The 27233-nt window shown below is 41.7% G+C and overlaps 1 protein-coding gene across 1 annotated transcript in view; it reads right to left on the bottom strand.

Annotated features, from left to right (window-relative positions):
• grik4 (glutamate receptor, ionotropic, kainate 4) overlaps positions 1–27233 on the bottom strand; it is a 132397-nt gene that overhangs the window by 986 nt on the left and 104178 nt on the right. Inside the window, exons 10-18 of the mRNA XM_041046130.1 lie at positions 25619–25726; positions 17701–17904; positions 14992–15105; positions 5921–6030; positions 4562–4735; positions 3918–4083; positions 2840–3065; positions 1757–1885; positions 1458–1576 (exon numbers count right to left, since the gene is read on the bottom strand). Of these exons, the coding sequence (XP_040902064.1) occupies positions 1458–1576; positions 1757–1885; positions 2840–3065; positions 3918–4083; positions 4562–4735; positions 5921–6030; positions 14992–15105; positions 17701–17904; positions 25619–25726 (1350 nt within the window). The remainder of the gene's footprint in view (positions 1–1457; positions 1577–1756; positions 1886–2839; positions 3066–3917; positions 4084–4561; positions 4736–5920; positions 6031–14991; positions 15106–17700; positions 17905–25618; positions 25727–27233) is intronic.

Genomic DNA, 27233 nt, shown 5'->3' with positions numbered 1-27233 from the left:
TATAATCATTACATACTGGGAACAACAGAGAGATGACTACTGTAGACTGAACAACCAGCAATAAGAATGACAACACATATAGTACACATGGAAGTTTAAACTTACTTTTCAGACACATACAGACACGTAACACACACATTTTATCTCCTGGAATGATGATCGAGTGCTCCACTGGGTATCTACAGTATTTAAACTCAAATAATTACAATAACAGACATGATACTGCAGCTCAAGTGTAGGCCAGGAGAGGTTAATTATCAATCCACACATGCTGCACATGAGCACACTAAGAACTATACAGATACACACAGGTAAAAACCCACGAAAACACACACATATACACGCACAAACACACACAGAGTTTACAAGTTAGAGTGAAACGTCAATCTATGCTGCTCAAAAAGAAGAAATCACATGAGTTGGTTTTTGACTTTCACATTCTGAATGTTTATTGAATTAAAATCACAGTGTGGAGTCCATTTGAAAAGACAGTTATCAGGTATCTTTTAAAGGAATCACATCAGAAATAATTAGAACACTGCATGCACATCTTTCGCTAATATATTACTACTATATTTTTTTTTGTTAATGGTGTGGTGTTCTGCCTAAGGAATAGCACAGCAGAGCTCCTTCACTTACAGAAGTGATCATTTTTCTGGAAGTTTGAAAATGCTTCTCCAGACAGCAGGAACTCTGTGACGAGATTGGACACACTCCTCATATTGCTTTCTATTCATCACAGATGAAACTACAGTAAAATTTATATGATTATATAAATAATTTTGATTTATCATTTATACTGCACAGTTTTTAGGACAGTAATAACCACACAAGTGTAAACCACTTTCCTTGCTTCCCACATCAGGTTTAGCTGATGGTCCGATATTAATACAAAGTTCTGGTTGACAACTAGTCCATCACGGTGCATCATTTACCCTGTGATGGAATGAAGGACTTCTGATCTCTGAGAACGGGATTCTGATTGAAGATGTGCACACAATGCCAGGCATCTTTTATGTAAAAAGATAACCGGATTAAGGCTATGATAAAACAATCACAATTATTTTATGAGAAAACTCTCATTGGCAGCACCCTGTAAGCATGTATTCACCACCAATAAGATCTAACTACATTCAATAATCTATATTATGTGCGATATTCATCGTAATGTATATGTATGAATCTTCTACGGCTATAAATAGAAAATAATCCATATATGCATGTACTCTGAGTGAGGTATAAGTGAGGTATATCTTTGGTTTTGTGCTGATTATGTCTCATAGGCTGGACAGAGGAAGGCTGGGTGTCAAGTGGAACCCAAAGGAGGAAGAAGACGACTGCTACACTTCCTGTTAAAGCTGTGCACTGTGAGAAAGCCTAGCAGCTCCACGAGGGGGAGGGTGCCAGGGAGGGGAGAGGGAGACAAAGCAGATGCAGGTTAGATAGCCCTCTCTCACCTCATTTCCTGGTGTCTGCCTTAACATCCAGACAAACTCCAGCACCGCCATGAAGATAGCCACCAGCAGGCCACACACTAGCACCACGAAGATGCCGCCGATGTTCTCCATACCCAGACCTGGAAAGACAACAGGACAGGGTGGGAGACGTGTGAGCGAGAAGAAGAGAGATGATGAGAAAAGGGATTTGCAGAGGAAAGAAAAAGCAAAAAAGAGAAAGTATTGTTCAAAACATGGTCTGACAAGCTGAAGTGGAATTGAAGGAATGAGAACAAGATGAGGATGAACCAGAGACAAACCTTTGGCGCGGTGGTCCTCCTCCTTTGGACACTTGCCACCATCCCACCATTTCCTCTTGAGGATCTCCAAACGATTGTCCTCCTGCAGTTTGAGAATGGCCAGGTCAAACTCATCACGGTACACTGACCCTAGAGGAAAGAGAGGGGGAAAAGCTCACAGATGTGCACTGCAAAAAAAAAAAGTCCTGATGAGGTATTTAAACCTGCATATAACCTTAAAGCTCTGAACAGACAAAAAAAAAAACTTCAGACAATAACGGTGCCAACACACAAGTAACATTTTCCTGACTTCGTCCTCTGATTTGTCGTGTTAAATGTGGAATTATGTCACTCCATTAGAAAACTTTGTTCAAACAAAAATAAGATTTCAAATATAAGATTAAAGGGCTTACTACAATTTTGCAGTCTTCTACGGGTCACATCGCAGTATGCGTTATGGAACATCATCCACTAAAGAGCGGGTTTATCTATCCTTCAAACTTCAAAGGAACTGGAATTAATCTTGTTTACTTTAAGGTGTTTTTTTCCCCCTGTCTGCCGTTTGACTCAACCTGTGATCAAAGTGTAAGTAAACTCTGTGTTTATACTCTCAGAGTGTTGAGTCATACAGCAACAGTTCCCCATTCAACAGGAACAATATTTTAAATTCCCTTTCTCTCACCCTCACTTCTCCCATCACAGCATGGAAACAGTCGCTCTATTAAAGCCTAGCATTAAGTCTCTTTTAGTTTCTCACTTTTTGCATCATTTTCCCCAATGTTAGCAGCTAATGGTTTGCCTTTGCTGCGGCTTTACTTTTCAATTTAACTCTCCAATGTGACATTTATGGTGTATCCTCCAACTAATGCCCCTGTTCTTCTTTCCCCCTTCTTAGCTACAGCATGAATTATAGAGTGCTTTTAAGCAAAAGCTTTTGTCCTCTGCTGCCTTTACACTGAACTTCCTTTTCCCCGTACTTCTCCATCTGTCTTCTGTCTTAGCTGATGTCCAGCTGGTCTCTAACCCGGGTGAGTAATGTGTTAAGTTCTCTTTTTCTCTTCCCTTACTTTTAATTCTTTCTACACCCCACCGTTCTCCACTCACCCAGTGGCATGCCGATGCCATAGCCCTTGGTGTCCAGCAGTCCTCCAATCTGAGTCAGGTTGCAGTTCCTCTGGCGGTAATACTCGTTCATGGTGCTCTCCAGCAAGTAGGCATAGTTAGAGTTGAGGACACGGGCGATCCCCTCCTCTGTGCTCTTCACAAACACACTGGGCTGCTTTGAGTGCATGAAGTTCCACATACGCTGGTAGGTCTGGTAGCGAGAGTTCTGCAGAGCAGCGAGAGAGGGGATGTGAGAATGAGAAACAGACAGAGATATGAGAAATAGACACGTTGCATTTTCTTCATTTTCCATTGGGAGTTTGATTGTAACTAAAGAATTTCCCTCCGGGGATTAATAGTTTAATAATAAAAGTTTCTCTGATTCTGATTCTCTGATTCTAATAGACACATGTCAGAGACAAAGCCCACAGAGTAAACAAAAGTCTATCAGTTGTAGCTACATAATTTCGACTTTTCATTTGTTTTTCTTTCTTCATTTTCTTGACTGATGGATTCATTCAAAGTCTCTGATTGTGAGAAGTGTAGTTGTTAAATGTGAATATTTTTTTCTTAAGCACACTTTTTTCCCAGTTGAGTAGTTTCAGAATCCAGAACAGAAACTTCATTTAACATCCCTACCCATCCTGTACTTTCTCTTGGCTTGTCTTCCCTGAGTTATTCAAGGTCCAGTGGACGTAAAAGCGCCAGGAAAGACAAGGCTAATGTCTCTCTTTACACCCCCAATATCATCCTTCACTGTCTCTCTCCTCTGTAGTACACTCTTTCTCTGTTCCTCCCTGTTTTTGTTGTGTCTCACTCTGAGGTCAAATCTTGAGAGGATGAAAGAGGATAGCATGTGTCTCTCTCTGGGACCTGTTCAGTGCCCAGCTCACTGAGGAGAAGGATATTGAAAGGTTGTTGTAAAGAACAGGAAACAGATAAAACCTGTGGTTAGAGGAGGGAGACCGGAAGGACAGGAAGGTGATGAGGAGGATAACACAGGATGAGTCTGTGTATGTGGCTGTGATCTAGGTGTACAAACAATGTTTCATATGCAATGACGTGTGTAACCTCTGACCTGGAAGAAGGTCATCGTGGATCCTCCATGCATGGTGCCATACTCGATCGCTGTCTGATCTGCCAGGTCGTCTACTGACTCTATCGGCACCTCCATCCTCTGGACAGTTAGGAAGGCAGCCAAGTTGGCGGTGTAGGATGAGATTATGATTAATGTGAAGGCCCACCTGTGGAGGAAAGGCAGAAGACAAGAACATATGTATTCACCTATAAAAGTATGTAAATGGGAAGACTAGTGTATGAAGATAGATTGTCTGGGTGAAAGTGTAGGAGGATTAAAATAACTGCGCACCTGAGACAAGAAGACACTGCAGGATTTTCAGTGGATGAAGAGGTGGATGAATGAATGGGTGGGTGTGTATGGATAAAGGTGACAATGCTCGGTTTGGATGAAAGGAGGTGAAGTTTTCGCTGCAAAGGCAGACATACACACATGCACAAATACCATCACTATCTCATCTTGAACCCTGATGTCCCGGAAATCTGGAATGAAGCTTCAAGATCATGTCAGAGATGAAATGCATTCCACGATGAAGTAATATGTTAAAGCAGAAAAGAACTGAATGGGTGTATACCTGTGTGGATCTGAAAGCTGAAAACATGCAAATGCACTCATATTTGTATACCTCTGTAGCTTATACTAACCACACTCCGCTGACACAACGAGTGGACAGAGCTCTGGGAGCAATAGTGGATCCTTGCTGCATGAAGCCTCCAACAGGGAACCAGAAACTGTTGCCAAGTGAGTACTGGTTGATCAGCAGGTTACAGCGACCCTTTAGACAGGGGTGGGGGTTGTACCACTCATAAGGCGTCAATCTGGGGAGAACAAGACAATGTGGTTAGACAACAGAGAAATTCTGAGGGGGGATACAGCCAACGAGAGTAGGAATGAAAGCTGGATTAAGTATTCTGATGAGAGCAAAACTCGAGAGACAGGGGTAGAGAGAAATGGAGAAAAAAACGGGAGTGAAAGACAAGGAGCAAAACAACTCTAACAGTCAACTGAGCACAAAGTCACCTTGGCTCTCTAGAGAGAGAACCAACCTGCTTCTTATTCCCTGTGTGCTGTCTACTTAAAAAGTAGTATGGTATATTCAGGTGGTGCTGAATGAAACTAAAGTTATGTGACAACGCTACATAGATTGAGACAACAGTGTTGTGTAACTTCCTCCTGATCTGTCAAAATTAACAAAGACTTAAACTTCACATTTCTAAGTCTATCTTAATACAATACTCACATGCCCATAAGTTTTCCTTAGAAAGAGTTTACTTGCTGAGCTGTGGTGGAGGACAGTAGCACAATCAAGGAATTTTTCTTTGGTTAATACTCACTTGATTTGTCTAAGTGAGACTGCTGAAACCTCATATAAGCTTCTCCAGATGAACTTTGAACAAAAATGTGAACCTGTGTTATAAGGCACAATGCCCAGTAACCCAGTATGATTGTAGAAAATGTATTTTTTTTTTTTTTGGTAAACTTAAGCAAACATGGAGAGTGCATATTATCTGCATTACTGGCATAAACAATTCACATCACTCAACTTCCATAGACATTGTTCATATGGCCATTACATTGTACGATCCATTGTACATATTTTAAGAGAGATAATGTCCAGGGATTGATAGATTGTTAAAGATGTTAAATAAGACATGCAACTTGCATTTTGGATAGTCTCTTCATAAAATACAGTGTGGTTTAATGATGTTTGAAATGTATACACAATTGTGTTTTGAACGACAGCTGTGCCAGTTCCCTGCCTGTCCTGCAGGTGTCAGTGTGACGCTGGAGACCCACCACCGGGATGATAACATCTCTTTCACTGTGATGTGGAAGATCAACTGAAGAGGGAAGCGAGAGAACAGACACCTGTTTCCTCCTCCGTATAACCTCCAAACAAACCTTTTGGTGTTTTTACTCCCTGCACTCTACCCCTTTGTTTGTCTCTCTTTCCTCTCTCCCTGTCATTTGTGCAGAGTGTATTGTACAAGTGATCTCTTTACCTGGCCACCAGAAAGAGGACACAGCTGACAGCCAAATAGGCCAGAAGCATGAAGAGCCAGACTCCAGGGGAGAAGGGATCCAGGAAGGAGAAGTAGCCCGGCCTACGTCCCTAAAACACAAAACACAAACACATGCAGACACACACACAGATACACACACAGTACAGAGTTAAAAGCATTACAGCCTGCACAAGCCAAGCAACCATTTGATCCCATGTTCAAATCACACAAGCCAAACCAAGAAGGGCTTCTGTCAAACAAGGAGGTAAGAGGTTAAGTACTTAGTTGTAAAGGAAGGGAAGATCAACTAATGAGCTCATAAAAAAACCTTCTAACATATCACTTCCATACAGTGAGTGCCAAGATTAATTCAAGAGAAATGTTACTGAAGTGTTGATTCCTTTGCCCCAGGCCCAAATTTGGTCTGTGTTAACCAACATTTATTCCCGTCTGTGTAATTTGAAAAAGATGGAAAAGGTGACTGCGACAGCAAATAAAAGGATTTTGATGCGATAAGCATAGATTTTCCTGTCCTAAACTGATAGCACTATAATTATATGAATCTCATTTGCATGTAAACATTCAGATCAACACTGTATGAAAGCACAAACTCAGTCTCCCATGAATTGTCAACAGAGTGCCACAGGCCTGTATATTGATACAACATCACAGATAAGAGGCTTTATATCCTGAATTTTGGCACTGAAAAAATAGCTGAATTAACTGACAACTATCTCCTGTTAATTGGTATATAGTATGCTTTTACATGAAATCACATAGGATACAATATTAGGTCAAATCATGACAAAAATTAGAGTTCAATGTCATTATCAGAGGAAAAGACAACAGCCACCATTTGCACTCTGCATGAGGTTGCATGTGGCAGAGAGAGAAAGGTCAAATAATCAACTAAACCATTACAGCTACATTAAATAGAAATTCATTTCTGTGACCTATAGTTGACTTCCTGTATGACTGGGAGCGCAGTGTATCCCAGCTCGGAGGAAAAAAAAGGAAAGAGATTAATAGCTTTGGCTTGGACAGAAAGGCTAGCTGTGCTGAAGCAGTTATGGGCTGTTATGTATCGGTTTGGATTGGTAACCAGTAGTCGAGGAGATAAAATGGCTAAAATAAGGTTGGCAGCAAGTAAACCAATGGGAATATAGGGGCTAATTCCTAATGTTTCATTATCCAGCACCAACAGCTATTGTCCTCTAAATGAAACCAATTACTGGTGAACCAGTGCCAAGTGTCAGAGCGATTGTGTTCACTTATTTATGTGCATGTGTGTGTCTGTGTCTGTGTATGCTCATATTTCTTATACGCATGTTCAGTGTATAGCCTGGCTGACCGAACATCAGCAAGGGAATATAAGCCATTTACTCACAGATGCACTTGCACCATCTGGTAATGACTATGAAATGGAGGTGGTTGTCAGAGCCAGCAGGACAGTTAAACAGTGGAGGTGATCAAACTACCAACTGTCCGAGCGTTGTTATGAGTCAGACGTACTCAATCATGTAGAAATTCCTTATCGTCCATTTCTGTGTCAACAGGCAGCAATAGTGGAGTCCACCTGAACAAGCCCCAGTCACTTTTATGCAAAAATACCCAATTAGGTACTCCTAAGGGACATCACGCATGCCAAAACACTGCAGTGATACATTTCTGAGGCCTTCGAAAATTAAATTTGCAGTAAGAGGGTGAAATTATTTTGGTGGGCATTTGTTATGATAAACGAACCCCCATTTAGACTTGCGCTGAGATGAAAATTCATTAATGCATCTGTAATCATTTGCAAATTAGCTTGACTGAGTAAAATAGGAGTGGTGCAGAAAGCAGGAGAAGAGAGTGAGATTCTGTACAATTTTTAGCATGATTCAAATCAGCTTGCCAGACTTAATGTCTGTCAGTCTATCTATAGAGTGTAATACTTATGATGATGATGATGATAGCAGTCTGAAAATAGAACAGTGGAATGGTGAAACACACAATGGACATGTCAGAGGCGAAGTACTGATGCAAAGTGACACCACTGCCAAAGCTTCTTCTAGTTGGCATTGGCATTATTGGGGTAACAGCAGTATGTGCTGACATGAGTCCTCTTGTTTGCTGGTCCAGTTTGGTGCATGCTGAACCAGCGTTTTGCTAACTGCTTGCCCCACTCGTTCACGTCTTAAGCTCCCACCAAGGTGCTATTATTAAGATGAAGAGAGCTGCAGAGACGCGGGACTCCCATGCTAACAGATGGTGGAGAAGTGAAGGTACAGGAGAGCAGATCAGAAATAGAGACACAGAGAAAAAAGAAAACAGGAAACGAGTAGGAGTTGTGCTGCCGAGAAATCTTAACTCTGGTGCTGTAATATGTGTGCTTTAAGACTCAGAGAAAAACTTCTGTTTTCAGTTCACTTCTGTTTTGAGTTGAAATTACCCATAGTGAGGCTGCAGCAGACACACTAATGAGCATACAGAGATTCAAATAGGTTAAATGCTTCTCCAACAGATAATTAACACCTGATTTTACAATTCCTTTACTCTCTATGTAGCATTTTAGTGTCTTTCAGCTCATTGTTTTGATTTTACTGCGTTAACCTTACGGTTTTGACTCACTTTCACTGCCCTTACCAGCCTCATTTCCACTTTACCTCTGCTTTAATAAACCTACTGCACACTACCTGCCCAGCAACAAACAGCAAACAGACAAAGGTAGTGACAGGCTGGTGAACATAATGGAGCATTTAGCAGTTAAAGAGCCAGATATTTCATTCAGGAGTTGGTCCAAAACAAAAAGGCCTAAAGAGAAAGTTAGCATTGGATTTGCATTTGTCCGGTTCCTGAAAATATGAATCCAAATGAATGCTAATGCTTCTCCTTGTCTACTGGATGTGTAAATATGGCAAGCAACTGTTTGCTAACATGTTAGCCATAACAGCTTTACTAAGGTGGTAATGTGCCGCTATTGTGTTTACAGCTTGTTGTGTGGCCAAGAAAAAAAACCTGTTAATGCCAGGTTTAAATTTGTTTTGCCAGAGCACAGTATAATAAGTACACAGCTGAAGCCTTGATTGAATGGAGGTGGCCCATAGGACAGATGGACTGACTTCTGTTTTGTGTGATGTAATTATGAAACAGTGCATTTGTCCTTCACGGGAGCTTAACTCTGACTCATCAGTGTCACTGACATTGTTATGACACAGTTATGAATAACTTATGGTAGAAAGAGTGTGTTCAGAAATTCATAAGTTCTTAGTGATAAACTGATTTGAGAGAGAGCAATTAAAGAAACCACAAGTACCTCTCAGTATATCAAAATGGCCTGGGATTACTGTTTTAGCAGTGCGCTCATATAGGTGGTCTGCTATCTGTTCGTTTTGGAACGTACATCTGTGTGTGCATGGCGGACTGTCAGTAGCTGTGTGTGCGTGTGTTTGTGTTTCAAAGCTTGTCAGCAGCTGTCTGGGCTGTCAGGCATCTGCAGCACAGCAGACACAGTATGTGCTTGGGCAACCCAGTGCTCAGGAAGCACCGGTGCTGAACACAGCGGCAGCAGGTAGGTGACTTCTGGTTGGGGACAGCACAGAAACCATGGCTAGTCATGTAGTGACTGCTGAATGGGAGACAGATGCCTGAAAGAGGCAGAAGACTCCAAAACTCTGACATAATGACCTCACAAACTACTAATACTGACATTAATAGTTGCCTTGGTGCATGAGTTGGATAACAAAAGTAAATCTTCTGCTATAAACAGATTTCAGAGCAGAACAAGCACCAAATGTGAATATATGAGTATACATTACAGCCACAGGTTGCCCTCGCTCTTTGCACATAAACATTCGCTGATGGGTTTAAATTATTTTTTATTAGATGCAGGGGAATCATTTTATAGAGGTTTATCGTCATGTTAAGATGATAAGAGGGCATGAGGCAAATCAAAGGACCGAAGAGAATGAAGATGCGGCACAGAGGGTGAAACATCCTTTATGACCTGTTTTTATGAGTATGTCTAAACAAATGGAACAGCGCGGAATTGCTGCCTATAATGGTATGTGTATTTTCCCTCTTCCTCTTAACACACAGATGAAGAACTCATTCATTCTACTTTTCACTGCCCTTGTTCTCTTCCCACTGCCCCCCCCCCTCCCCGTCTCTCTCACGGGATTGCTTACATGCTAGGAGGGTGGCTGAAGGAGCTGGTGAGGTTATCCAGTCAAGGATTTCACCTAGTCATCCTCCCTCTTGGTATTCATATCACGCTGTTGCCCCCTGAGGCTGCCTGCCTGAACACCGACTCACTGAAGGAGACTTTCCACTGTCATTTCAACTCTCGCTCTCTCCCGCTCGCCTCTCTGCTCCCATTTCTCCATCTTCTCTCCACCCCTCTGCTTCTCTTTCTACCTGTTTCTTGCTCATTCTCTTTTATGTTGGCTTTCTTCCTCTCCCATCCCGGTGTCTCCCCACCTTCTGTCTTTTTTTTCCTGGGCTCTTTGATAGTGTGCGCATTTCTAATTGTGTCAGAGCAGACGCTGTCAGCTGCTACAGTTGTTGAGATGGCCGCAGGGGCAATCTGCGGAGAGCTGTTGATTTGGTGGAGGTCACAGGGTCATATTCACAACATCATGCTGCTGCCTCTTGGGCTTTATGTATGTATGTGTGTTTTGTACATGCATGCAGCTGTGCGTTACAGTGCGTGTTTCTCTATTGTGTGTGTGAGCGCGCGGATGTGAAGCTACACTCACCGAGCACTTCACTAGGAACACTTGTACACCTGCTTATTCATCCACTTATAAAATCATCCAATGATGTGGCAACAGTGCAATGCAAAAAATCCTGGAGATACAGGTCAGGTGCTTCAGTTAATGTTCACATGGGGAAAAACTGTGGCATGATTGTTGGTGCCAGACGAACTGATTTGAGTTATTTCTGAAACTGCTGATCTCTTGAGATTTTCACATACAACAGTCTCTAGTTTTTACACAGAATGGTGCCAAAAACAAAAAACATCCAGTGAGCAGCAATTTTGTGGATGGAAACACCATGTTGAGGAAAGAGGTCAGAGGACAATGGTCAGACTGGTTGGATCTGACAGAAAGGCTACAGTAACTCAGATAACTGCTTTATACAAGTGTGGTGAACAGAAAAGCATCTCAGAATGAACAACACGTCCAACCTTGAGGTGTTTGGGCCACAACAGCAGAAGACCACATTAGAAGACTGACTGTTAGAAATCTGAGGCTGCAGTGGCCACAGGCTCACCAAAACTGGACAGCTGAAGACTGGAAAAATGAAGCCGGGTCTGATGAAACTGGATTTCTGTTGAGGCTGCAGATGGTAGGGTCAGAATTTGGCATCAACAGCATGAATCCATGGACCCAACACGCCTTGTGTCAACAGTCCAGGCTGGTGGTGGTGGTGTTAATGGTGTGAGGAATGTTTATTTGGCTCGCTTTGGGCCCCTTAATACCAGTCAATCATCATTTGAATGTCACAGCCTATCTGAGTATTATTGCTGACCATACTCATCCCTTTATAGCCACAGTTTACCATCCTCTAATGGCTACTTCCAGGATGATAATGCTCCATATCACAAAGCAAAAGTCGCCTCAAACTGGTTTCGTGAACATGACAATGGGTGCAGTGAACTTCAGTGGCCTTCCCAGTCACCAGATCTGAATCCAGTAGAACACCTTTGGGATGTGGTAAAACAGGAGATTGGCAGCTTGAATGTGCAGCTGACAAATCTGCAGAAAAGAATCTCAGAGGAACATTTCCAACATCTTGTGAAATCAATACCACAAAGAGCTGAGGCTGTTTTGAGAACAAAGGGAGGAACTACCCAGAATTAGTATGGGGATCCTAATAAAGTGCTCTGTGAGTTTATGTGTGTGTGTGTTTGTGTGTGTGTGTGTGTATGTGTGTTTGTATATGCACAGGGATACATGTGTTTGTGAATATGTAATTTTGTCTGAGGTCGTGTGTGGCCAGAGAGTCAATAAAGCTCCGTATGTCGCGCTCTGCCCTCAGGGCAGCCGCTGAATCTGACACAGCTTCCACACACCCCTAATTAACTCCTAGGCCTAATTAAGCACCACTCTTTCTTCCTCTTGCACACACATACATGCTTACTCTGTCACACAGCCACCAAAATGAAGGAAACGTTTAAATGATGGAATTGACACAGATATTAAATACCTTAGAGCATTGAGATCTTGTACTACAGCATACGTTTTTTTTATTTCACTGGCTGCTGAGGTGAAGGTGTTATCTTTGATTTGTGTGTGAAAACAAATAAACTTTATTTACAGTAGATGGCCTCAAACCAGATGCATGTCAAAGGACAGAACGCACACCATAAAACATACACTACTGCATGGCTGTATGCAGTGCATAACTACAAATCCTTAACCAGGCACAAAAGTCTTAGGCAAGACGGCTGGAGAGCTGAGACAGGCAAAGCTCGTCTTCTGCAGACAAGCTACAAGGTGTCTGAGATTTGTTCCTATATTTTTATTTCCGCCTGGTGCCTCAGAAATCATACAACAGAATCGGTAGACAAGGCAACGGTGATCCCTCCAGGGAATCAGATCCCCTGTCTTTTTGTGTAATGTAAAACACTGTCACAAAAATCATGTGACAGGTAATTAAGAGTTATGATTTGCTACTGTTCTGAACACCCCACGGAAAACCTGACTGTGACAGATGACAGTTTCTCAAGTGGAGTAGCGCTGTAGCTCCTTTCTGCTGTTTCATATAGGAAATACATTTATTTAGTTCTGCTATCTTTGGTCTGAATTGAGCTTAAGGGCAGTGATATTCAGTCTGAGAAAGCTTTGCAATACACATGAGTAATTGTGCCTAAGCAGAATTACAGCTTTTACTGTATTGTTTTTATTGAGAAAAATATTGTCCATTTTGTTTGGCTTAGAATGTGAATGACTGTCAAGGCCTTAATAAATAGAAATTAATGACAGAACAAAAAGGATACACATTAAATAGAAAAACTGTGTGTGTGTGTGTGTGTGTGTGTGTGTGTGTATGAGACAGACAGACAAATACATACGTACTGACGAAGAGGAGAAATGGAGATTAAATAGCTGATAGTCTGAGGGTAATTAATACCCAACAGGCACCTTTATTTTATTGCATTCACCATTCTTATTGATCAGACAGAAATTTTCATTTAAAGTTTGAAATAAGCAGCAAACCCCCCTCTAGAAATCACTGTGCCTCAGATCAATAGTCAGTGGATTAGAACTAAAGAAGTGCAGTCACAGAAATTCAAATATCGAATTGTAGACCCATGCTGAGGGACCGCTCTGAGAAAATGCCAAGGGGCAATGGGAAATTAAAGAGAGGATGAGGAAATGAGGGGATGAGAGATAGAGACAAAGACAGGGGACACCTGTCTTAAATTTCTCTCTTATCATGTTTGCTTATCTTTTCAAAAAACTCAATATTCTTTAACTAGTGAAAGTAAACAAGAACGAATCATAAGTTTTCATTATTCATTCACTTGGTTACTACCATGTGGCTTTGATCAATTTGCTTACATGCCTGTTGGGATTCATGTAGTTGAAGAATGTCACATAAGACGTCACATAAAGTGTAACCAGATGTTTTGTGTTTTCATATAAACAAGGTCTCTTTCCTGGATTTCCTGCGTTTGAGTTTAGCCCGTGAACATCTCACGACTTCTTGCCAATTGGCTATAAGGATGTTGAGATCTGATTCTTGTTGGGCAGAAAGCCAGTCACATTGTGCTTCTTTTGTCCTTGGAATACTATAAAACTGAATTTTTTTTTCTCTTATGGGAGACTTTCCCTTCTACGATGCATTCTAATCTTGTTCCCATCAGTGTTTTGTGTGTTTATTTTATGTGTGCTGAGCATTTTGCAGGCAATTTCCACCACAACCTTATTAATAACTGCCTTCTTCATTTCTCCCTTATTGACCTCTTACCCAGGTATTTAGCGTCAAGTGGGTTAAGTCTGTGTTAATTCAGCTCTGTGATTCTGTGTGCCAGCCCTGAGGGACATCAGCTCCATATCACCTCCTCGTGCTGCCACCCGCCTGCTTGCCTCCCACTTCAGAGGTGATACGCTACCCAGCAGCCCATTTAACACTGCACCTGCTGCGAACATCGATTGATTCTCCCCAACTGTTGGCGCTCAATTGAGTCCCTCGCTGCTACACCTATTAGTGCTGTGTGCAGACTATGGGAAGGTGAGAAGCAGAGAGGCTTACAAGAAAGGGAGATGGGAGGAAGAGGGAAAGTGAGTAAATACCCCTGTGGGAAACTATACTAATGTTAGCTCGAGCACGTGCCACAACACCTCAGTGCGGACTGTGGCCAGAGCCATGCTGGGCTCTGCTGTGTCACCTTGGGTTTTGGGGGAGGACTGATGATTAATGGGCCACTAACTCTGCAAACACTGGCTCATTTCCACCTGCACTGCTGTTGTTTCACTGTTTCTTTCTTGGGCATGCTCTCTACGGAGGATGGAGGGGGTTGCTTGTGTGAATAAGATGGCCAAACCCAATCGAAGGGCAAGCAGAACACAACTGTGAAACTGCTACATTCATCGGGAAGTTCACACTATAAAACACGCCATCTGGTGCTGGCAGGATGGGGGAGGGGGTGCAGCAACAGAAGGAGGAAATGGGTGAACACAGGAGAAGTGAAAAGAACTGGACACTGTTAGAAAGCTGAGACTGGAGGGACAGAAGGGGACGGATGTTGGGGAGATAAAAGAAGAAACAAGAAAACGGGACTGAAGGCTGAAGAAAGTAGGAAGAGGAAGGTGCAGCCATGAAAACACACAGGTGATGGGGGAATGGAGCAGCTGGGAGGTGAGGAGAAGGAGACTTTGTGGAGGGATTTAGGCAGACTAAGAGAGATAGACTCTACAGACCAAAAGAGAGAGTAGTTCTTTTCCAGCCATTAGACATGGCTGACAGCCTGCTGTGGTATGTCCACAAGCTGTACAAGAGGCAATTCGATCGGTTAGAGAATGTGTGTGTGTGTGGGTGGGTGGTTGGTTGGGGGGGTGGGGGGCTGGTGGGAGGTAACTCACCAGGTGGACGCGGTACATAATGCTGATGCCGAGGGTCATAAAAGGCTTGGAGAAGTCAATGACCTTTTCACGCTCTGCTGTGATGGTGAGGCCTGCGACTGCCAGGTCAGCTTTCTGAAACACAGAGGATGAGTAGTATCACATCATGTATACACACAGTCAAAGACATACAATCAAAGGCATGCCGAACATAGCTGTGAGGACATAACATACGTTTATGACATAACCAATAATTTGACAGCTTGAAAGGGTGATGAGGGTGACATAAGAAGCTGGCTACTAGTTGCTAACACCCTAATAATGCCCTTTTGTATCTCACTGCCTTTTTGCCTTTTTGTCCACCAATAGCGCTATCTGTGGTGAGGATAATCCAGCATTGGCACTGCATGTATATGTGTGTTTATTTGTGTGTGTGTGTGTGTGTGTGTGTGTGTGTGTGTGTAGGGCACGAGAGAGCTCACAGTAACCATTGTGGCTGGGAGCAAGGGAGCACTGTCAAGACAAATCACTTGACAAAGCAGTGGCTGGTAAAACACACACTTAGAAACACACAGACCCACACAAACACACACACGTAGAAATGGTCAATGTACGCTGAATACTGGATGGCTCCCTACTAATAATACAGGCCAGCAAAGTGCAACTGCAAGGGATTTTTCATCTCCCCGAGGAGCGAAGAGTGAGAGCAGCAATGCATTGCTCTTTGTCTGTTGCAGGAGAACTAAGAGGATTGGGGAGATGGAGAGGGATGGGGGGATGAGAGGGAAGGGAGGAGAACTCTGCAGAAGTGCCACAGATGCCACTCAAAATCCACAAACACACTGTTCCCATGTCAAAGAAAGAGAGACAAAGAGAAGGGGCATCAGACACACATGAAAGAGTGTTTTTGCTACAACACCCATTTTGTCGTGATGCAATGTATAATTTTTTCCCGTAATTATTCTGACCTTTAGACGTTTAGAGATTCGCCTAAAAGCCCCAGTCCTGCTTTATCTGTGCTTAAATTAGTGCATTACACTTAAAATTTCCACCTCCACCCACACTCCACACTGAGGCTTAATGTCTCCTGCTGCCCTATGCTCAGCCCGCAGGCTTTGACCCTCTATCATCAACTGTCCCCAGCCTTTTTCTCTCTCGGTCGTTTGAAAGTCTGATCGCCTGCTCCCAGTGCCGGAAGGAAACCACGCTCAGGGAACGACCATCCAGGCAATTTCAACAAAGAAAGTCACTGATCCTTTGAAAAATGAACACACAGTCGTAACAGCCACTGAAATATTTATGTGACGATAGAATATTAATATTGATTACTGGATTCCTCTGCCTGTTTGCTGTTATGCCTTCTAGTATCACTGAAACAAAATAAACAAAAAAAAAAAATACCACAGTGTAATGCTGGCTGTTTATTATTGCATCATGCTTTGCATTTAATCATATCATGCTAACCTTGTAAAAAAGGACAAAATAAAACTTGTGAATGTGAGGGATGAATTAAACATTATCCTCTAGGATGCAGCCTGTGACTTCAAGAGTTTAGTCTAACTGCAGCACGGTGGATTAAGGAACCAGGACATACTGTACTTAGACTTTGGTCTGGATTCCTGCTGGCCTGACTCATTGTTAGCTCAAGCTGCCTGACACCCATCAAACTAATCGCCGTCATACAGTGAAATATTGTCTAGTCTGAATGGTACTAGCAGGGACACAGGTATCTGTTGTCTGGATTAACCCCAGGCTGTCCTCCTTTGCTGCTACCATCCTTTCAACTTATCCATTAAACTTGCTACCATGGCTGTTCTGTTGTTTTCTTTCACAATCTCTTTACTCTGCCATCTTCCCCATTTCTCTCTAAGCCTTTAACCAAACAAGCTCAAGCCTTTCTGTCCACTGTGAAACATCCCTCCAGACATTCCCCTGTCCCATGACAAATCCCTCTCAAGCACATCTTGACTTTTTGTCGGCCCCCCACCTTGTCACACAGCTCAAGCTGCTGTCAAAGACACATGTCGACTTCAACCACGGCCCTCCTGAAGGTCAGCCTTCCTGAGGCAACTTACAAGGGGGACAAGGGTGGTGGCACGCTGTGACAATAACAAGAGCAGGCACTCCTTGCTTTACATACTTAATGACTTTGCCCTCCATTAGCCCACAGAATTAAGACAGATCACCACTTAGGATTGACTCAGTCCCTCTAAACTTCATTCTCACCCAAGCGCCTTCCTCACCCAAGCGTTCCTCCTCACAGCTTTCACTTCTTTTCCTTCCCCCTTTTCTCCCCTCAGCTCCCTTATATAACCTTATCTGCCTGTTAACAGCTACATACAGCATAGCTGGAAGAGTGTAAGACCTCACTCAGAGATTTAACATCAACAACATAGACTGATTCAAGAGGAAAGTCTGTTAAGGTCAGTTCAGAAGGCTTAAGGCAAGGAGCTGACAGGGGACAAGCCACCAACAAGCCGTGACTGTTTTGGAAAATATGATGGTTAAGCTGAAAAGGCCAACTGCTGAATAAAAAAAGTGTATGACATGAAGGAAAGCTGCTATCTGTGAGCTAAGCGATACACTTTGTGTGTGTGAGTGCCTCTCGGAAGGGCTTTGAATATTGGTATGCTTACATGTATATGTGATGTGATTCATAGGATAATTTATGTTTCTAGGGCTTGTTTGTAAGCTACACTACAGTCTCTGCATGTGGTTATATTTACATACCCTCGAGATGAGCTCTCCGACCATGCCGGTCCATGTTCCATTAGCTCCAGGAACGCCGTACAGTCCGTCACCCACCAGCCGGATGCGATACTTGAACTTGAGAATATCTGCCAGCTCCTTCAGCATGTCCACACAGAAGCCTTCATAGCGGTCATTTCCCTCAAATTCTTGGTGGTTCTGCCGCAGCATTACATATGGATTCTCCTGAAAAACACACATGGTTTTCCTTGTAGAGTACAATCGAGTACAGTACAATGATGGTGACAAGATACTGACATATTGTACAGTAACAGGAAACACAAATCGTACTGGATTGAAGCTGTACTTTGTACTAAATTTTGGAGGATCCAATACCTGAGACTAATAGTCAGGATATCTTAGACTGTGTTGCTTTGATTTTGATGATTCTTCTTACAATTGATCTCTTGAAAGCCTTAACTTCGTGTAATACTAAATCGCTGGAGTGCCCCTTTAAAATTTAATGTGGCTGCTTTACAGAACCTAACCAGAGATTTTACAGTCAGGAAGAATGGAGGAGGCATCCCATATGTCCTTTGGAGGTCGTAGTTCACACAAGGTTTACTGCCTTCAGTGAAAACTGAGATTTGTGGATCTGAAGCAGAGCCAGGCAGTAAAATCCAGAAGAGACAGGCGTGTGCTAATCTGTTATATCCAGCAAAGAGTAGATAAGAAACAAAAGCAACACGCACACACACATACCCAAACTGACACCTATTTACAACCTGTCTTTTAGAGAACCTACTCTTTGTTCGGCTGTCTGTTTATTTATGTCTTGTTTTTTCATTTAGTTGATGTTGTGAGAAGATTTAAAGAGGCCCACAGTGATGTATTTTGGATCCAGTGCTATTGTGCTATTTTTCAAATAATGCAACTGTCAAACTGGTGTGCTCAGGCTCCACTACATCATAAACAAGACAGCGTTGTGTACCACTTTCCTGTTGCACTATCCCTGCACTCAGCTCGTGAATCCAGCTAAAACTTACTTACTTTGGCAACATGACATCAGATAACAATGATAAACAAGTCTAAGCGTTTTCTCATGGTGACTCCTCTCTCAGTTTATTTTTTTTTAAATAAACAAAACAAAATGAAAATAAAATTCTCTTCTCTCTGTTGTTGAATGTAGAAGTTTCATTGAGAGTTTTTGTAACAACACAAGTTTGTGGGCTTATGCCAAAAATATACTTGCTCACAAATGTTTGTTTAGCCATGAGCTAGTTATTTACTGTCAACTACTTATGCGAACATAAATGCCAGCAGCGGGTTGTGTATAATTCACCACAGAGTCATGTGTGTAAGCCATTCAAAGCCACAGTTTCTCCTTTCAGGAGGGTCAAACATCAGCAGTAATGTTGTGGAGCTGTATTTTGAGAACTGCAATAGAAAGGATATTGTTTTGTCATCGCCACAGAAATACTTATTTTTGTGGTAGCTGGCTGGCTGCTGATTGATTTGCCTCACAGAGAATCCCACAACAAAAAAACAGTAGCTACAGTGAAAATGGGAACAATTGAGAACTTGGTGCACATCACATGGCACAACTGTTACTCTGACTTGACCTGTTCTCATAACAACTGTTTGGTTCCACCTGTAGCATTGGTAGATTAGTGTCATAACTCCTTTACTGTTAGAGGGCTTTATCACTTGAATGTAAACATATTTTGTTTTGGGGCCTTTGCTGAGATGACTGATGCTCTTGTGTTTTTGTTTTTTGGGTGAAAAATCTCCCAGTTTGTGTAATGTTTGCTAAAAATCAGCCCCCTGCTCTTTGAGGAAAATATTTAGCCTTATTTTTAAAATAAAACAATATATTTGTGGCCTGTTTTCAAAATGTATGTCTTCAGTGGGACCGACTGGGCTGTGGATTGAGGGCCACAGCTGGGGAAATTAAAAAAAATACTTAAGGATGGACTGAAACTTGGTTTAGGTGTTTTCACTGGATTTATTGACAATAAAACTATATAATATTGTGAACTTTGTCGTTTGAAACATAGAAGAGAAAAAAACTGTCTTAGCTTAGATTCAATTTAGCTTTCAGCCAGTTAGTGACTATATGTACCACAGTGTAAAAGTAAATCTGTCTGTCTGTTCATTAACTCCTCACTGGCTTAACATAACATCTACGCATGCTTATGTCTCAGCTTGCATGAAGCACAATATAAATGCTAATTTCACAGCTCACAGACTGTAGTTTTTCAAGCACTGACTTGTAGTCAAGCCAGACCGAGTCAGACGTTTTCACCCTCCTTCCAATTTCCGCAATGTTATTACAGAGGTTGGCTTCATAGGCGTTTTGTACATCACACGAGCTGGACTGGGGGGCAGGGAAGAAATGAAGTAACACACAAACCCTCTGCAGTGACATAGCAGCTCTTCACACCACAAAGCAAAAGACCAGTAATGTGCCCAGACGAATGCATGTTTTCATCTTAATTAAGGGGAAACTATATTTCACTTTCCAGTTTCTTGTTGATTTATATGTGTGAGAAAGGCAAAAGCATTCTATATTTATAACAAATGGCCTCCATCATTACCATTTTTAATCTCTTGAAGTAGGGCTAGAAAATATAGCCTTTGTATCTTGTCTTCCCTCCATCCCACTGCGTTGACCTGGTTAAATAAAGACTAATAAAATTAGACCTGGCTAACATCAATCACATTGGTAAAAACCGTCAGCAATCAATAGCACTGGTACTGTTTGAATGTTATCAGGCCAAAATGTTTTCCCCTTTTACTCCTCTGCTCTTTTCTTTCTCTCTGAGCTCCAGTTGTTTTATTAAAATGTCCGCTCAATGCTGTCTATTAACCAAACCAGGAATGGAAACACAACTACTGTTAAAAGTTAATATATCTTCTACACTGACAAAAAAGAAAAAAGTCAGTGAGAGAACCACTTCCACCAGAAGCCTCTGTGAAGCCGAGAACAAAATAATATAAAAATAACTATATAAAGTATATACAGGGGCATAAAAGCGCTGTCTTCCGTGAAGGCAAAATCACAAGGAAATTCCATCTACCTTCTTTTGCACACCACAGCAAAACAGCAATAAAGCTATGAGTTTGAAGCTATAAAGTAATGCAGACTTTTAAAGCAGCCTCTTACTCCCAGGCCACGAGGAGTCTGGTTGAGGACTGATAACTTTGGAGGAGGCAGCACAGTCTTACATATGCACAAGCAAGTACACACACACACACACACACACACACACACACACACACACACACACACACACACACACACACACACACACACACACACACACACACACACATACACACATACACACACACACACACAGCGCCAGGTGCACTGGTGGGTGCTGGTCGCATTCAACTTCTTACACTGCAGTGGAGCTTCCCCTTTTAAAACCTCAGGGTGTTCAAGATGTCTTCACACAACCCTCCTCACTTTCCTCAACTGTTTTCTTATCTTTAAAAACTCAACTCTCTCTCCAGAGTTCAGCAAACTAGCAGCTGAGATGCAATTCTCTCACAGGGGCTCTGTTGTCCTGCTTGAGGAGGAGCTACAGAAGCTCTGACACTATCTGCAAAAATACTAGGTCATTAGAAAAAGGGCTAGGTCAAATTCATTTTTTTCATAATGGTTTTGTGCGTCACTCTAAATAAAATGGTAGAATATTCAAATACAAATGAACTGAAATCAGAGAGAGAAATGCACACAAACTTAAAAAACAAGGACAGATCTTGTGTCTCTGTGTGCAAATTTATGTGCACTGGCCTCGGTGCTTCTCAGCCTGTGTGCCAACAAATCTGCCTCTATGTCTGCTTTTATCAGCTGACACTATGTGCACTGCTGAATTTTTCCTACTGTGCATGTGAGTGGATATGAGAGCACTCAGTGACACATGGGTAGTCTGCAGGAAAACTGAGCGAATGACCCAGAGTGTGGTAGTTGACAAAGGCAGAAAATGGCTCTTACAGTGGAGACTTAAAGCAGGTTTCAGGTATTAACAGGGGGGTCTTGAGCTGGGATTAAAATGTTGAGATGGTCTGATTCCATAACAGTGGCAGAAAGCTGGCACCAAAGAAAGATGTCCCTACAGGTGAAGCTCTTTTCATTTCTTTCAGAAAAGAGGTAGAAGAGAACATCTTGAATTCTGCCAGCACTGAGAATCAGTACTATATAAAAGCCTAATTAAGTGAGTGATACATTAACACCCAAGGCTGTTAAATTATTTGCTAGTGGCATAATACATAACACATAACACATGTGCTTAGAGAAAGCCAGTGGAAATAAACGCTGAAAAATCTCTCACTCAAATATGTGACATAAACTGATGAATATTATCTCACTGTTTATCCTTTATGCAGTTGCAGCTTCATAAAAAATAAATGACTAACATACTGGGGTTTTTTTTCCAAACACTAATGTTAATGAAATTGTTCACCTGTGTGATATTGGGCAGTGTGTTTGTGTGGATGGACAGAGGGTTTCAGACAGAGGTTGGTGGCTCTATGTGTCTACCTGTATTAATGTGTATAAATTTGGGATGTATTGCAAGTGTGTTCTTAGAGGGAAACGGTGACGGTTGATGGTGGTCAGCTATTGCAGAGAAAACACCACAATGGTCTTGGCTTCAGAGCCTTCGGTTCTGGGTTGCCTGGACCCCAGTATACTTGCAAAAAGTAAGAGTGTTCCCTGTCCCTTAATGTTTCATAGAGAAATAAAACACTAGTTCCATTTGAAAAGATGATACTCGTAGCTTTGAAAATCCAGCAGTAACAATTGCAATGCAAATCACCTGAGATCAAAAAGACCTAAAAATACAGAAATGAAAACAGATTAGTCTTTCTACTGTATGACTGCTGCTCTATTGTACTGCTGTATTTCAGAACAGAGAGAAACCACAATGCACACAACTTAAAACAACACCACCAAGAGAATTATCTAGAGCAAGCAAAGAATGAATGCTTTCTATTCCATCAGTGTAGCTAGTGAGGGTATAAAGACATTATTTCACTAAGACCTAAACAGCGCCTGTAACAAACTCAGTCAGTGATTAGAAACACATGGTTTGTGGCACTGGAGTAAAGTGATAATCAATTGTGTGACCCCTTTTTTCTAGAGCTGTTTGTGGAATTGAAGTGGGAAGGTGACATCCATGTGTAGCTGTAATAAAACTGCTCTGTAAAAGCAAGGTGAGTGTGTCAAGAGTGCACACAAACACACAAATACACACGCAAATGCTTGTAAGAGAGCATCCATTAATACTGTAAGTGCTAGTGCAGGCACACACAAACGCACACCGCCTCCCAGGCCAGTGCTACAGGTAAGGAATTCTTATGGAGGCTTTCAGCTGTGGCTCGTCTGCCGCCCACAAGCGAGATAACAGCGACACAGCAATCACACCATGATGAATGAGCTGTGATAGGCACTGAAAATTGCTCCTTGGTGGCTTCCGAAGTTTGGTCCAGGGACTCTGTATCTCCAAAGTGAAATCAAAGCTCTGTGCTCGGCCAATTCTTTCTTTCACAGCCTCTTTCTGTTGTGAAAACATTGTCTCATTTGTACTCCCCCTCAAACCAAACACACACACATACACGTCTCCATCCTCCCCTGTGCCCTTCCCCTCCCGTGTGAAATGAACCATCCCATCTGAATCCCAATCAGTCTCAATGAGACCAGTGAGTTTTTCAGTGGCGAAATATGGCAATATGTCCTCCCCTCATTCTCACGGGTCGCAGCTGATAAGACAGCCACTCAGAATAACACACTGGGCCAATTGCCTCTGCTTACAAGCTACTTTGTGTCTTATCATCTGATTCATCAGCGAGGAGGAGGAGCTGGGCGAATGACGGGTTTGTGTGTGTGTGTGTGTAACTTTATTTGTGTGTGATGAACGAGGGCATGAAACACATGCAGCTGACTGCAAACGTGAATGGTTTTACACATTCCCAGCATAAATCCATGTATCACCTTCAATGTTTTACAGTAGGGGAGCAATATATATAGAAGTAATATCAAAGATACTGTAAAACAGAAAATGGTGAGATTATCAAGAAAATGTTATTCTTCTCAGTGGGTTTGTGAATTCAGAACACATCTGCTCCACAAATTAAAACAGGTGATTAATTGATTATTGATTCACGGTTAAGAATTTGATGATACATTAACGGACAACTTCAAACAACATATTTGTGGATGAGTTTCATACTTGCACATGTTGTCAGTTGCTGGACTTAATTAGCTGTAATGCAGCACAATGTGACTACTTCTGCATATGACACGAATGACACATTGAAAGATGTAGATTCCTTGAGGACCTACTGGAAGTTAGCGCTAATTCAAACTGAACTAAACGTCTTTTGCCTGCAGTTTTTCTTCTGACAAGTTCACTATTCTTCTCTTGAAATCATTCTTATATACATGCCATGTTGATATCCCTGTCTAATACTTAAAGGTCATGCTGCCATTCTTGTACATATGTATATACTCAGAGACACCTTCTTGATTTTCTGCTTTTCTACTTGATATTTTTATCTTTATATATATATTTTTTTCATTTCTTTTTTGGATTATTACATTCAAGCACCTTAGAGGGAAGTGCCACTGTAATTTCGTTGGATATTTTTCAATGACAATAAAGGCTTTGCTATTCTATTCTAAATGTTATCTACTGAGAATCTTTACCCGACATTTTTATTAAGAAGAATTTACTGTGAACTGACATGTAAACAGCTTATGACTCACCACTGACCATGCTGATATCTTAATAAATAACAACCGGGAGTTCTGGTTGATATATCTGTAGGCATTTGCAGATTACATGGGTCAGTATGTTTCAAACAAAGCGCCTGTCAACCTGTCGAACGACGTCTGAAGCCTGCTCTCTGCTCCTTTCCTATATGATAATTTTTGTCACTTTCTGAAAGCAACAGTCCAACAAGCACACCCACTTCAAGCAGCAATCAGCTAAGAGTCTGTGAACTTCTCTCTGATGTTCTTTCCACAACTGCTCCCATCCTTTTGTTATGGACATCTGAAAGCAACAACATAAATGCTTTGAGAAGAGACTGTCTCAAATTGTGTGTGTGTGTGAGTGGAGACCAGAACATGCAAAAGGAAGAGGAGGCAGTGGAAAAGATGACATTAGGCTTTTAACCCCACCATCAAGTGTGGCTATTTGGGGCAGCTACGCATTAAACATTTTTGTTTCATGATAGTACTGAACCTCTACAGTGCTCTTCATTGATACAAGAATGAGAGACTGTCTTAGGTGTCCTACATGTTTAGTCTAGTCTAATTTGTTGTCTAATAAAGCCTTTCAGTTGTGCTGAAATTTTTATAATTAGTCATTTAAAAATTTGAACGGCCATTTTTAATGATAATTCCGCACAGGAGCAGGAATTAGCAATTTATTTCCTTATTTATCTAAAATAATTTAATTGTGTTTATTTAATTAATGATTCAAAGACCTAATTTACATGGCTGGTGCTGAACAAATAGACCATGTCTATTGTTTAAACAAAGCTTGGATTCACAGATTATTGATCATTAACATGGCATGCGATTAACGAAATTGCTGAAAAACTGCATCTGTTGTAACAGGTAGCATAGTGAGGGTAGTGAGAACAGAAGCTCACAGGATCTATATTTACAGCAGAGGCTGAGAATGGCTGACATGGTGAATTATTAGCTCCTGCTGATGCACTGTGATGTAGCCTCATCTGAAGCACTCAGGGCAAAACAATCGCACAGAATGAGTTCCTCTGATCCCAAGAGGACTGAGTTTGGATCTGAAAACACAAAATGGGTTTTTGATATGGTAATTGTCTGTCAACCGCAGAATGTCAGCCACATGTGGATCAGCCTAGAAGCTGAGCTAATAAAATGGTGTGGACCACTGTGTATCAGTGTGACTACAGTAGTACTTACCAATATTGTTGTGATGGTAAGAGTAGTATTGAAGAGGGTGTCCGTCACATTGATTGATGGAAGCTTTCTCTCCATGGACAGTCCATCTTCAGAGTGCCACAGGCCAATCTGCAAAGAAAGCGCACACACACACGCACACGCACACACACACACACACACACGTATACACACACACACACACACACACACACACACACACACACACACACACCACATACAAACAGATCAGTCACTAAGTCCATCAGCTGGGAAAGGCCAATAGAAACAATCTGTGCTTAATTGCCTCCCTCTTCTCTGAAGAAGAATCAGTATGACCTTCACTGAAAGATAGTGTGGGACAGAGACAAAGCAGTGGACCGATCGCCACGGTTTGAGACAAGGTGATAGCGAAAGTTAGGGATACTGCGGGAGGAAGCAAAGACAACATGTGTGTGGTTCCTTGAGGAGTGAACACAGGGCATGTGTTCAATCAGAGGCAACAGAATGCATTCATTAAACCAATTACCGGCAAATCCTGTGGCGCAGAGCCACATTCTCATTCTCATTACCGTTCGAGTGGGGATTCACTACTCCACCTCACATGGTGTCTTTCCTCCCATCCCCTTTCAATCTGTCTCTGTCGTCTCCTGTTTCATTCATTTGCTGAGCCCGAGTTTGTCAAGCCTCAACGCCATGATGACAGCCTCTGTAAAAATGAACATTTTGTAAATATAGTTCGCCTCTTGGTACTTTCCTCTTACTCGCCTTCATTTTACCATACTGCCACTGACAGGAAAAAACACCTTGGTGATTTGTACACTCTGACCTTGGAGGATTTACATGGCTTCTCTAATGGTTAGGAAAATTCTGCAACCCTGGAGCTTATTAAAATCTGTCCATGGACTGGATAAAGAAAAAGAAGAAAAGAAAAAAATGCAAAGTGGTCCAGTAAGTTTTTATTTTTGATGGAACAACAGAGCTTTGACTTTTCCAGTGACTTCCAATTTACTGTCTGTGCCTGCACTGTGCTATTCTTCTTTATCATTCGCATTCAAAACTTCAACACACCTTATTTGGTGATGGTGTGAGTTCTGTGGAGCTGGTGACACAAGACGGGCACCTATCAGCAAGACAATTTTCTTTTCCTTATCATAGTTTCACAAGCTATTATTTCATTTATGCAGATGCATATTTCTGACAATTTTGATATCAATAATATATGGAGAAATCGGTGTTGTCACTGAAGATAACCTCTGGATAAATCAATGCCAAGATGATATGCAAAATACAGTATGTCTTTTTATGAGTTTGTGTAACCTTCATTGATGTAACTTATCTCCTGTTGAGACTGAATATATATGGAGTATTTTCAGATCTTATGAGGTCTTCTTGCCCACTGTGTCCCTACTAATATTGCATTGTGCCTTATTGTTATGGAAACTAGTTGGAAAAAAGGCAGCACTTTCAGCATTCAATCAAATATTTGTAAAAACCACCTGGGAACCTTCCTGAGAAATAAAATGATGATGAGTGAAAATATTCGGCTTTTACCCATTTACATTCAAGCTCTGTAATCTACCTCATTATGTAAACATTACCACCTTAATCTCAAAGAAATAATATCCATTATCATAAA

Source organism: Toxotes jaculatrix, chromosome 9 (genome assembly GCF_017976425.1).
Source record: "Toxotes jaculatrix isolate fToxJac2 chromosome 9, fToxJac2.pri, whole genome shotgun sequence".
NCBI classification, from domain to species: domain Eukaryota; kingdom Metazoa; phylum Chordata; class Actinopteri; family Toxotidae; genus Toxotes; species Toxotes jaculatrix.
This window is presented reverse-complemented; position numbering and strand designations above follow the sequence as displayed.